Consider the following 14,123-nt stretch of genomic DNA (forward strand, 5'->3'; position numbering starts at 1 on the left):
CTCATAGCGAGGTTGAGGACTGACTGATATTGGGGCTTATGAAAAAAAGATGAGTGGAGATAGTAGGAAGTGTGTTGCAAAAAAGCATTTAAAATGGAAAATGCATTGAGAAAAGCATTTAAGCGAAAATACCCATTTTGCATTTTGCATTTCTATTTGAAATGGATTTATTTGAAATAAAGCACATCTCTGGTTATCATTAGGACATGGACATCTGCCATCGCGAACTTTTCTTCAGACCTTTTTAAGATATATAATTCTCTGTTGCATTAATTTGATGCATCTCATAAGGTAGCCAGCGTCAAAAATACAGTGCCTGAAAATATACGACTTCATTTTAAAATATCGACTATTCTCTACTTTCTATAAATATAATATGCATGTATTTTATATGTAAACCTTCCGGAAGAAATTTTCTACATGATATTGATAACACAATTGCGTAGTTTAGAAGAACTAAGCGCACAAACAAACAGACGCGTATGGCGACTTTATTTCATACTATTTAGAGATAGGTATAGGTATATATATATAATATTATAACAATTCAGATCAATATATTTGATAAACCCGAGATATGTGAACGATACGTTAGAAAGCTACGTGTAAGGGTACGTACGCATTTGCGAACCGAAACGCGAACCGAGCCACGAATTACGGGAAAAGAACGGAGCAATTGCAAGCTTCGTTCCTTCCCCATAAGTTGAAATTCAGTTCGATAGTTTGGCTCGCCGATGTATACGTAGCATAAGGTGTGGCAGTCGAAGCCGATATTTACGAATACCAATGATTTGGACAGTGATGCCATGCCAAGAAAATGAAAATCGGTAGATGTTTAAAATTGAGGGTGGGGCGTGGCTAGAGAATTTAGAAATAATTTCCTCTACACAAAACAAATTTAAAAAATTAGTTAATTAATTCTTTGAAGGCCTCCGTGATCGACGAGTAAGGCTCTCCACTAGTAAACCGAAGGTCGCGGGTTCAAATCCCAGCGTGCGCAAGATTTTATTTGAGTAATTTGTGTTTTTTTTTTGTTATGCTTCCGATTTTGTTGTCCGGGTTAAATCTTCCCCATAGGAAAAACTAAACCCTTCCACTCACTTTTCCACAAATGATCAGCTAGTCAATCAACACTATGCAAGTGCATTATATTGGTAAAATAAATACAAAACAATACAAGAACAACAACACGTCAACTCACCAGAGATTAAATGGGAAAAAAAATTCACCGATTCCAGATATTTTCATATCAGAGGGTTCGGCTTCGTAGAACTTCTAACAGGGCCTATAAATCCTACTGATCCCTCAACATAAATATTTAAAAAATCTTTCGTTATCCTACATGTATTCAAAATGACCGACTTTTGCATCTTTATATATAATTTTTTTGATAGATCTAATACGCCTAAATTTTTAATGAGAGAGCTTGATAGATCTTGTGTATTATTATATTTTAATTATAATTATATATAATATTTTAGTCATCATTCATTTGTTGAAGAACAGCAAAATACGAATACGCTGATCGAAGAATCTGAAACAATATGATAAGTATTTATCAACACAAGTCAAATATATTTACATACTTTATACAAGGCACTTAACAATACTACGACTAAAACGATGTTATAGTGTATATTCCGAAGAACTCCATTTTTGTATTTACTGTAGAGTAGCGATGGATCATGCATGACTCATAGACCGGGAACCTTTTTGGGACTGATATATCTCAGCTAGTCACGGTCTCATAAAATATATGCCATCTCATTTTGTTTTTTCATGAGAAATATAATTTAAACAGTGTTAGAAAGAGATACCGCGCTTTCAGGTTGCATTAAAACGAAATACCACAAACGCTGACGAAAAACATTAAATAATTCTATGAAACAACATTTAGCATATGAAAAATAAAGGTTTTAAATGTCTAACTAACCATCACGCCGTTTCTCCGCAGGGGTAGGCAGAGAGGACAAACCGCCAAACAACTCGGTCTTGACACACACTTACTGCCTCATTCACATTCATACATCCTCTCGTACATACACTTCTATTATGTTGACTCTTGACAATATCCGAATCAAGTATCTGATTTACTTGACCGTGTCATGATTTCCTCGGGCGTCCCCGACTTCTGCTACCATTCACATCTGCGTCATATATTCTCCTTACACTCCTTTCTGCACTCATTCGCTCTACATGCCCAAACCATCTAAGCGTCCCTTTCTTAATCTTACTCATTACGCTTACATCAGCCTTTAACTTATGCATGGTTTTACCAGAAATACCCCTCAGGGATCTCATTTCTACAGCATTCAGTCTACTTTCATACTTTTTCTGCCCTTTCCATGACTCACTTCCATACATAAGGATAGGTACCAGCACTCCATTGTGGACTTCTTTGGACATTTTTTTGTTTGCGTCAACTGCATTCAGTCCTCCATTAATGAAGTTACCTGCATTTACCCTTCTTTCAATCTATCAGCCTTCCCATCTCTCGTAAACATACTTCCGAAATACTCAAACTCATCCACCTGCTCCAAGTATTCCTCGTTTACAACTATTTTCGTACTCTCTCTTTCAAACATCATTACTTTAGACTTACTTGCATTCATTAACTCATTCTTCGTGCATACTTCGTTCATCCTAGACACGAGAGACTGTAGATCTTCCATCATGTTAGCAATCAGCACCGCATCATCAGCATGCAACAGGCAACATACTTTCAGATTACTCAAATTCGCGCCCAATCCCAACACTTTTAAATTTAAAAAAAAAATATATATTGATCGAACAAAAGTGAAGTGACAATAACTTTTATATTACCTTTGTCTAATTAAATATGGTTTTTTTAGTTCAGTGTCGATAATAAGCAATCGGTAAGCGAATTTAAAACTTTATATTCGCTTGCGTTCAAAATTTCAATATTTTTAATTGCGTGTATCAATCTGTTATACTAAAATCTGAAAGAGTTGTTCATCTGCTTCCAAGAACAGTATTTTATTTTGAAATGCGTTCAATGCGAAAATCTTTTCCGCGAAATCTATATTCTGACAGTTCTCCTAAGAGATATACATTACAAAATGTCAGAGGCTTGAGGGGTTAAACATTACTTAGAAGGGTTAACCTTCAATAGTTATTCCAATGAAATTAAATAGGGGTATTAATATTTTGTTTAAAAAATATAATATTTCCTCACCGATACAAAAGTTTGCAAGGACAATGGGAAAAAATATCCTGCCCTGGTGACAATGGGTTGCTTCAGTCTTTCCATGAATATTAGAAGTGTCGTGTTGAACCTTTTGCTTCGTTCAATCCACGGGGATTTGTAGGCTGCATCAGTCAATTCTCCACTCTTTAAAAAAAAACAAATAATAATAATTTCACTGATAAATTACCACAGTGATGCATTTCTCTTTTTGTCTTACCTAAAAATAATTATACTAAATATTGGAAATTTATTAAGAATCTCTTCAAATTATACGTAATCCGATTAGAAACGAGATTCCAGTCACTTAACGAATGAATTGATATGTATCATAATATTATTTTACTACGAAAGTATTATAAAATAAAATGTTGGAATAAAAATACTAATATTTGCCCATTCTGTCATTGTTATTATCAACGGCAAATGAAGGTGTATGAACACGTGTTCAGACACATTAGGAATTTACTAAAAGTTAATTAAGAAATGGCCTGCAATCCCAATTTATTTTATTTTATTTGAGACAAGCAGGACATTTAAAATACATTCTTGTGGTTAGTATAAAATAAATTTACATACAAATATAAATGTCCCTAGACTAATGTGTCTGCAGCAATCACATTTACACATTCACTGAAGGAAACACAACAATATCAGTATTTTTTATACAAAGCTTAAAATTACAAGACATAATAATTTTAAAAATATGTTTAAATTGGGTATATAATAGAAAATATCAAACCATCAAAAATCAACAATCAATATTAGTTTATTTTTATTTTTTATTTTGGGGTACAGAAATCGTGGAGATATCTCTTGAAACAAGTTATATTATTTACGAAAATATCTATGCAAGCATGTGTTTTAGCAATATCGTTATATGATCGATACATTCTAGACATAGGATTAAAATAACCAGTGTTATTGGTAAAAATTTCGGTCCAAAATATGTTAAGGTTTCTAGTAAATTTGGGCCTGGCGTTATTTTAACCGTATTACCAATAAATTGAAGAGATTTTTTAATAAATTTGCAATACTAATTTTTCTCCGTGAGTATTCATTTCTCTTTATTTTTTGATTATTGGCAAAATGAACAGGTACAATATTTTATAAGTATGGTAAAATCTATACAGTAATTTAACTAATAATAGATTTTTACTGATGTTTCTTGATTATTATTAGCGAATTTAAAAAAGAAAAAGTTACATTAGCCTATGGGGATGAAATGGTCAGAGAGAGGAGAAGGGAATGGAATTCGTGTGTGTAAAGTAATGTGTATTGTGTGAACGTTATTTTTATTGAGTTTAGGTTTGAAGATGTGAGGTTTTAAATTAGTCGAATTCACTGTATGAAGTGTTAAAAATGGATGAAGCGCGTTGAATAAATGTATTTTATTTTGAGTTCGTGTTGCATTGAGGTATGTTTTTAATGTGTGGTTTTATCTGGTTTGTCAATTAAGGGTAATATAATAAGTAACTTTATACTTACTATAGTTGAAATTTCGTTACCAATCCTGCAAATAAAAAATATTTGTGCCAACATCACCATCATGTAAGTCACCGTTGTGAAGAATTTTATACTTGTTGGACTTATCTAGAAAAACACAAATTTATTTCCTGTAAGTGTATTCAGTATTTTTTAGCAAAGGTATCACTTGGTTTAATTTTAACAGGGTTGCTAACGTATAACAACATGACGGATGTAAACATCTCTCTTAGCTGTATTATAAACATAACTGTAATTTAATAAAACCCAACCAAACTGATTTTTTTAAATCGACAGGTTTAGCAAATATCTAGTGCAAATGCGAACTATTTTTATTTATTTTTGTGTTAAATCGATCATCTCCAGAAAAGTTCCCATAAAAAAACTCAACACATAAACACGCTACAAGGTTCACGGAAAACTTATTAATCCCAAAAGAAAACAAAACTATATTACAAAAAAGACCACACTACATGGCCATTAAAGTATATAACAAACTTCCACGTAGCATCAAACAAATAACCGACATACTTAAATTTAAATCATCACTAAAAACATTTCTTTTAAACAAATGTCACTACACCTTACATAAATTAAATACCTCTGTTTTTTTTTTTATTTACTTATGTTTGTTAACATGTAATTTATTTATTTATTTATTTAACGCCCAGACGGTTTTTACATGGTTGGTAGTATAATTTTAATTTGACAGATACTTTAATTAATGTAATTGTTGGGTTATGTAATATAATATGTATTTGTTGGGTTAGCTGGAAGAAATGGGATGTAACCTAAAAGCTATTTTTTTATTAATTCAAAATTCAAAAAATATTTTTTTGAATTTTGAATTTTGTTAATTTATAAAATTTAGTCTTTATGATTTTAGACGCAAATTTGGCAATTATTTATGAGTAAGGCCTCGTAGTAACCGTTTAAAGGTGGTTTGAAAGGGAGATATGTAAATACGAATGTTAGAGGGAGCGCGCTAATATAAAACGATATAACTATGCGAAAATGGTGAAAATATTTAATAAAACACGACTCGTTTGAAATAGAGCTAAAATTTCTCGACAAATGCTTTAGTTGCATTTAAAGATACACTGCGAATTTTTTCATACCTATAACATATTAAATAACAGAACAAAACGTGTTTTTAATAATTTTCGTAGCTTACTTTGCGTTTTTTTCTATCGAGGGAATTTCATAAAATTAATGTTTCTGCATGACAAATGTATAGATATTATCTTCGAAAATAACTTATTTTTTTGAAACTTAAAACTTAAAGATTTAACGAGAAACTTGCTATAAATCGATAGAAATTAGGTATGAAGATACCTAAAGTTGGCCCTTGTTTATTTCACTCTCCGCAGGTGAGCTTTATTTAAATAGTCCCATTGCTATTGCAGGGCCTTTTCCATAAAGGTGGCTTATTTTTCCCTTGAGGGTAACTTTATCCCTCAATTTATTTGATATTTTGAAAAAATTAGGTGGGTAGGTACCAAAGATATTAGAAGAACGAGATATGCTATGTTGGCCGCCGGACCGTAGCCGGAGTACTACCTAATTAGGGTACTTTGAACGGTATCGGGACGTGTACGCACAGAAATCTGTTCTATGTATTAGTGCGGATACCTTAGCGCAAGCGAAGGTGTGCAGTAGTATTGGTGAACAAAACCGGCGACACTCGGCAAAACAATTCCACTCAGTACGAACTGCGCATAGCACATCTCGTTCTTCTAATATCTTTGGTAGGTACTATTGTTTTTTTTTTCATCAAATTGCATTGAACTCTATGGTCCGGTATTTCAATACGGTTACTCTGGAATATCATTAGTCGGATTAGGTTGACAGGGCTCCTATCATTGAGCAACTAAACGTAAATATGTATATCTCAATCCACGCTTAAACAACTGAAATACCGGACCCATGACTTGCATATGTATATTAGCTCACCAAAGTCAACTGTAAGCCAGTGATGCAAATGATTCCAACGCTGGCAGCAATTTGTGCCAATATTCCCCAGTGAAATATATCTTCAACCTCGTAAACAAACCTAAAAATGTAAGGACAACAGTAAATTAATTATGATTGATTCCAAAAACAACATTTTAAACGGACCCGATACGGCGTACGTAAGCGTACGAATGATCGTACGACTCTTGTACCGGTACGTCGCCTAGTTATTAGGTGTAAATAACAATTAATACTTACTTAATTTAAATTGCGCTATTTTTCTATTGAACTGTGGTACGGTTTACTAGGAGTCGTAAGAATGTGGCTCATCAAAAAGAGTCAGTTCAATTGTGCGACTAATTCACGAACGACTCATCACTAATTTAGATGTGTACATTCATGCAACGTCTAAATAATTAAATGCAGTTTTATTTGCTTTGAATACATTTAAATTGTACCTACTTGACAACAGATCGGTGATGCAATATACTGTTCACCAGGCTTGTCTGAATCATTTCTTCAAGAACGACTTTTCTTTGCGAAAAGTTAGTTTCTTCGTGTTTCGCCTCTTCTTCAACTTGCAGATTTTCTTTTTCATTTCCATTTGTCAGACTTTTTTCAAATTCGTTCAAATCTTCTTGAGCGTAGGTTTCAATCTGATTAAATAAACAATAACTATTACTTCCCTCAAAATTAAATTCAAACCATCATGTATGGATAAATAATTATCATTAAAATGTGTAATTATTAAAAAATCTTTATTATTTATAATACTCATATTCAAAACATATTCCTAGTAGTTACTACCCATAGAATAAAGAATAACACAAGAAGTGCCTTGTGGGTGTGTGTCTCGTGATCCAAATATAAGCCAAATTTGGGCCTATATTAGCACACAAAACAAAACTATGAAATTCAAATGGGATAGGTAAGTGCAAAAGAGACAGACCGCGTGCAAAATGGACTAGAACCAAAAGTTACTAAATTAGTGGCACGTTTATTTCCATTCAAATTTATATGGAAGGCATAACTAGTTTTCTTCTGTATACCATGTAACTACCTAACCTGTGTTCCAAAAAAAATGTTTCCAAACATAAAAAAAAGATACCATAATATAACACGGTGTCCGGAAACTCATCGTATAAGCGGCAAATTGGTGAATCTACGTCACATGCAGATTTTGAAAAATGCTTATTTTCTAACATTATACTATAAGTTTCCGGACACCGTGTTATATTATGGTAACTTTTTATTAGAAACGCTGTAAAGACTGTAGGATAACTGTAATTTATTTTGTAATATACACATTGTTCGGAAACTCGTAGTACTGTACCCACAATTTGCGAGGCGGGTTTGGGTACCGCTGCCCAGGAAACCATTTATTGGATAACACCTCTGCCATAGGTCACCCCAAGTGCTTCGCTACGTTTGGTGATTTATTATTTGCCCGTCACTCACGGACACACTGATCCCCAGATTTTTACCCACCCCTCATACCTTTTTCCATCTCAGAACTTCCTCTTCTTCCTTTCCTTAAAATTTTTGAAATTAGTAATTTTAATTAATTTTTCTTTTTTTTTTAATTTAGTTGAGCTGAAAAAAATCGGTCGCTAGGAGTTAAAATCAGTAGCTGTTTAATGTGTTTTTAAATACGTCGAAACGTAAAAACCGGCTCAAAAAGTTTTTTAAACTTTTATTGGCCGAAAAAAAAAATACGTTTTTTTTTGGTTCATTATGTGATATAGATTAATTAGTTTCCGCTTCTACTACGAATTTCCGGACACCATGGATAATGGTTCGTTCCATAATACATTGCAATGGTTCAATAAGAAAAAAGGTTTTATACAAACATTGCGGAATACTACTTAGAAAGGTTAGTGTTTCCAATGAAAATAAGTAGAAACCGGGTTGAAAAACTAGTTCACATATAAAAATGTTACGCAATTTTAAACGTATCCACCGTGTAAAAGGGAAGTCCAGTGTAATTACATTGATGAGGTTGTCTTTGAGTATTTCAAGTTGGGCACAGCACATAGCCGTCATGCCGGTACATAGTCTATCCACGCTGACGTTAATCAGTGCGCTAAACCAAATGCCGACCATCTGGTACAAGTACAACAGTTCGTAATAGGGCGACTTGTCGGCTGGAATAGGATACCTGAAAAATATTTCAGATGCGTTATTTTCATCAAAATATCTTCTTACATCTCTGATACTTCTTTTCATCAAAATATCTTCTTACATCTCTGATACTTCTTTTCATCAAAATATCTTCTTACATCTCTGATACTTCTTTTCATCAAAATATCTTCTTACATAATATCTGATACTTCTTTTCATCAAAATATCTTCTTACATATCTGATACTTCTTTTCATCAAAATATCTTCTTACATCTCTGATACTTCTTTTTATCAATGATCAAAATATCTTCTTACAATATCTGATACTTCTTTTCATCAAAATATCTTCTCACATCTCTGATACTTCTTTTCATCAAAATATCTTCTTACAATATCTGATACTTCTTATCATCTAAATATCCTACGCATAACTGTGGCCGATGGGGGGGTGGATTAAATCCCCTAATTCCCCCCCCCCCCCCCCCCCCCCCCACCCCCTGAATTGATAGAACCTTGGAAGAAATTAATTCTTGATAACAATTGGTAGAATTATTTGAAATTTTTCAGGGTTTTAGAAGTTATCGCTACTTTCGTTTGAAAACATTAGATCACAGAAGAAAAAAGAAAATTAGAAATAAAGTCATGAAAAGTGATGAAACAAACACTAGGTTAAATAGATTATGTAGGTTAGGTTTAGAGCTTAACTTTTTCATCACTTCTGATGACTTTATATCACTTTTTAAAGGTGTGTTGAGTTATCATGGAACAGTAAAAAAAATCTTGGCCGTTGAAATAATCGAGTCTTTTTATAAATCTAGAAAAAAATTAAAGTATCTGCTTTAAAGTTCAAAATCTCCTACTTGCGAATCCATTGTCGGTTATGCTTTTATTGTATAACGTAGCAAATTAAGTCCTTTATTCGCAAAATAAAATAAAACACACTTTTGTGCGATTTTTTTTCATGTACATAAATAAAAAAGCGATTGGTGTTAAATGGGAATTTAAACCTTACCGCTTTCTACATAAGGAGTGTTATTGTTAGCGGCCCGATTCCAAATGTTAAGGCGACACAATACTCTAATAACTGGGTTCATGTTTTGGCTCACATTGTAATTAATTCGGACCAATTCGTAACGATGAGACATATTTTTTTAGAGCTATCCCTACGGATATAAGTTATTTAAATTTAAGATCAATAAAATCAATACCTAACCATTAAAAGATTTTATATAAAACAGTTTTTTTATAAAACTATAAATATAACAATTTTTATAAAACTATAAATATAGCGGTAAGCACCAGATTTTATTTTTTTACACGATGAATTAGAAACTTCCCGAGAGATCCCTCTAGAAACATCTGAGAATTTAGTAATAGGTTCATCAGAAATAATTAAAATAAACCCCACGGAAAGATCAATTTTCTAGGCCTGCTACGGCAAATTCGACGCCGGGCTACGCGCCGAATATTGTTGTTACACGACTCTATCACTTGCTATCCATGCTCCATACTTTCTTTTAGATATTTGCTTGAGCAAATTCAACCGTGTGTCTATCCAATAACCCAGGACCGCGTGTTGCATATTTGTGTGCATGGCTTCTTCACTTACGTCGTTAAGATTCCGGCTTTAGTTTAAGGTATTGTCTCGTCTTAAGCCCGCGCATATCCAATTTCTACCGATTTATAACAAGTTTCTCGTTAATTCTTTAAGTTTTTAAGTTCCATAAAATATATATGTTATTTTTTAAGATAATATCTATACATTTGTTATGCCAAAACGTTAATTATATGAAATTCTCTCGATAGAAAAAAAATCGCAAAGTAAGCTGAGAAAATTATTAAAAACACGTTTTGTTCTGTTATTTAATATGTTATAGGCATGAAAAATTCACAGTGCATCTTTAAATGCAACTAAAGCATTTGTCGAGAGATTTTCGCTCTATTTCAAACAAGTCGTGTTTTATTAAATATTTTCACTATTTTCGCTTAATTATTATCGTTTTTTTTTTTAATATTGGCATGCTTCCTCTAACATTTATATTTACATATCTCCCTTTCAAACCACCTTTAAACGCTTACTACGGGGCCTTAACTACGTGGTGCATCGCATTAGTTAGTAAATTTGACGGACATACCAGGCTTTCAAAGGGAGAAGTTTTTCCCCTGGAGCTGCATCTACCAAAGGGAAGACCGTCCAAAGAGCAATTGATTGCGAAGCTAAGTAAATAAAAATCCAATACTCCACCACCTGGACTTTAGAAGTAGTATTGATAATCCTTGAAAACAACAATATATTCATTATATTTTATGTACATAATTACAACTATTAGCTACTGAACGAATAAATCTTTTTTTATTTATTCTAGATAAAGAAAATTACATTTTTCACTTATTTACGTAGAAATAACAAATACATTACACAAATACAGGGTGTATCGGCAAGTACCCGACAAACTTTAACCAGCTATTCCTCAGCACATTTGGAGTAAAAAATGTTATGGGCGTTTTGCTGTCCGAAAACATTTTTTTTTCCATTAAAAACAAAAAATAAATAAAAAATCCACACTCCGTCACTGTCATTTGCATTGTTTCTAGTGTTCAACAGCTGTTATTAGCAAGTGTGTCAAAAAGTGTCCTCGCTCTTTCGTACGCACTAAATAATAATAGTTAAAAATGAGACGAATGGTGCCGTGCCATTTCGTTGTGATTGTAAAAGCGCGCTAGCGTAGGTACGTACGTACATTATTCAACGAAACTCGAAAAAAATATTGCTAGACGGGTTTTCAAACTTTGACAAAGGATAAAATATTGGTGACATGTGGTGAAAATATGAATAATAATTTTTTATTAAAAAAAATGTTACCGGACAGCAAAGTACCCAAAACATTTTTTACTCCAAATGTGCTAAGGAATAGCTGGTTAAAGTTTGTCGGGTATGTGCCGATACACCCTGTATATTACACAACGATATTATTCACTTTCATTTTTTTTTGATTGAGCATAAAACTGAACAATTTTTTTTTAAATGTACCTACACTTTTTTCATTTTTAATTTCGTCTGGGAGGCAATTATATATGTTGCTCCCCTCGTAACCAATGGATTGCTTGCCATAATTAGTATGTATGGTGTTTAAATGTATTTTATCGTGTTGCCGTGTAAAGTGTGTGTGTACTTGGGACGTTTTAATGAGTTCTGTATTTGTATTGAGTTTATTATTTATTTTGTAAATAAGGAGACATGTATTATATTCGTATAATTTTCTTAATTTTAATAGTAATTTTAAACTTAATCTTAATTTTAATAATTAATTTTAACTGGGTAAATGCAAAACAGAATATTATTTTTCTTGATTGAATGAATAAATTAATGAAATGGAATCTTGGAAGTTGAAATTAACCCACTTCCCGATATACGAGTTATGAAATTACAGGAGTCAATACGAAATAAAAGCCGGTCCTACCCAATTGCAATTTTGATCAGCTGTTAGCGGGTTGTTTGAAGTGAAACATGTAAATTAAAATTTGAAACCCGGTGCTGTTTTTTTTTTACATTTTTTTTTTCAAAACCAAAAAAAAATATCCGCATGTTGTCACAGGTCCACTCATCCTAGTAACCGACCAACCCCTTACCCTAACTGTCCAATACCTACTGATCTTTTTTATGTATTTTTTTTTAATGTCACCGGTTAAAAAAATTTATTTACAATTTGTACTCCAAATAATGTCAGAAATCACTGGTTAAAATAAGTCAAGTACATTCCTAACACTCAAACAGATGTATTGTAGAAAAACATTGTTCTTTGCGAGTTGTCTTTTTTATAATAATAGTAATAATTGGATGACTTGTATAGCGCCGTTTTTGTGCAAAATCACCTCAAGGGCGCTGTACAAACTTATAATACATCTCTACAGTGATCTATGTTATTACTTAACTATTTATGGAGATATTTATGTTATAAATATATCTTTTTTACTTACGGGTAATGTGCATTTCGACTTGGAGCAAATCTATCACAATTCATTGCATTTGCGAGAAATATCGCCTTGTCTCTCTTTATGATGAACATCGTGATTTTGGTACATAAAGCGATTTGTGTCAGAAGGAAAAAGGAAGCCTCTGCGAACTTTTCAATGTCCCTCCAAACAATGAACATGTAAATTATTTCGAAAAGTGTGTAAAAGTATACATAGGTACCCAATACACAAATGGCGTGGATTTTATAGAGAGTTGGATTGCTTTCTTTTCTCCAAAGTCCTAATAAATGCATCACTATCAAGGGAAACTTTACATATTTCTCTATAAGATTTACTGGCTTACGACGCTCCATCTTTCACTGTTGTATCAACTTAAATGACTTTGTTGACTTCAACTTTGCTATTCAAAAGCAATTTGATTTGATGTTCATTTTCAGGTGGTTTATTTCTCATCAATTGGTGGTTCTAATACAGTAATTCAGGAATGCACAACCCGCGGCCCACGAATTCATTTCGTCGTGCCAACTTGGCTAAATAAAAAATACGTATATTTACCGTAACTCTTCCTTTATACATACCAGAATTCATTGACAAAAACTCATAACCTCAATGTATTTTCAATTGTAGTTCTTATTTTTATATTTCTCACTGAATAAATAGACTGTTGTAATTTAATACTACTAATATTAATATATGCCAGACTGTTATCTTGACATGTTGATTTAAGTGAGGCCCACATTAAAACACTTATAACATCTCTCGGCAATCGACACTTGAGATTATTATCGGTCACGTCGAACTGTATCGTCGTTGCCGATAAAGGGCAAAAGGTACTGTAATAGCGATTCCATTATCACGTCGTGATAAAGCCAGAAATACCTACATCAAGGCTCATCGCAGGCGGCGCGGCGTTAGAACAATCATTGTGCAGATTCAAAATAAAGGTTTTAATCCTGGCAAACTAAACAAAGCTACACGGGCCAATGGCGTCATGAAACATTTGTTAAGTTTACCATTGTTAAGTTTTTAATATTGAAATTTAAAAAAAAACACACATCTTCATCACACGTTCTCCTTGAATTTCTAATACCAATTACACATCCGCATCCGCAACCGCATCCCCATCCGCATACGCATCCGCAACCCCCTCCGCAACCGTATCTGCATTCGCATCCACATCCGCAAGCCCCTCCGCATCCGCATCCGCATTCGCATCCGCATCCACATCCGCATTCGCAACCGCATCTGCATCCGCAAGCCCCTTCGCATCCGCATCCTGCAGCCCTATCCGCATCCGCATCCGCATCCGCAAAAAATAAAAATAAAATAATGATAATATCAGTTATACTTCCGTTACGTGTCTAGTACCTCTTTGCATATCTT

General features: G+C 33.2%; 2 protein-coding genes across 2 annotated transcripts in view; one reads left to right on the forward strand and one right to left on the reverse strand.

The window, feature by feature from the left end:
* LOC149410567 (uncharacterized) overlaps positions 1-14,123 on the forward strand; it is a 45,751-nt gene that overhangs the window by 23,548 nt on the left and 8,080 nt on the right. The window lies entirely within an intron of this gene.
* Positions 1,478-13,057, reverse strand: LOC149410568 (odorant receptor Or1-like). Its single transcript, XM_089648236.1, has 8 exons — positions 12,744-13,057; positions 10,901-11,041; positions 8,633-8,801; positions 7,106-7,299; positions 6,644-6,743; positions 4,694-4,798; positions 3,197-3,352; positions 1,478-1,534 (listed from the first exon to the last, which is right to left on the reverse strand). Exons 1-8 carry the CDS (start codon positions 13,031-13,033, stop codon positions 1,478-1,480), a joined length of 1,212 nt encoding a protein of 403 aa, XP_089504362.1. The 5' UTR covers positions 13,034-13,057.

The sequence above is a fragment of the Hesperophylax consimilis genome, chromosome 27 (assembly GCF_061612785.1).
Source record: "Hesperophylax consimilis isolate HC1 chromosome 27, BYU_Hcon_1.0, whole genome shotgun sequence".
Classification (NCBI taxonomy): Eukaryota; Metazoa; Arthropoda; class Insecta; order Trichoptera; family Limnephilidae; genus Hesperophylax; species Hesperophylax consimilis.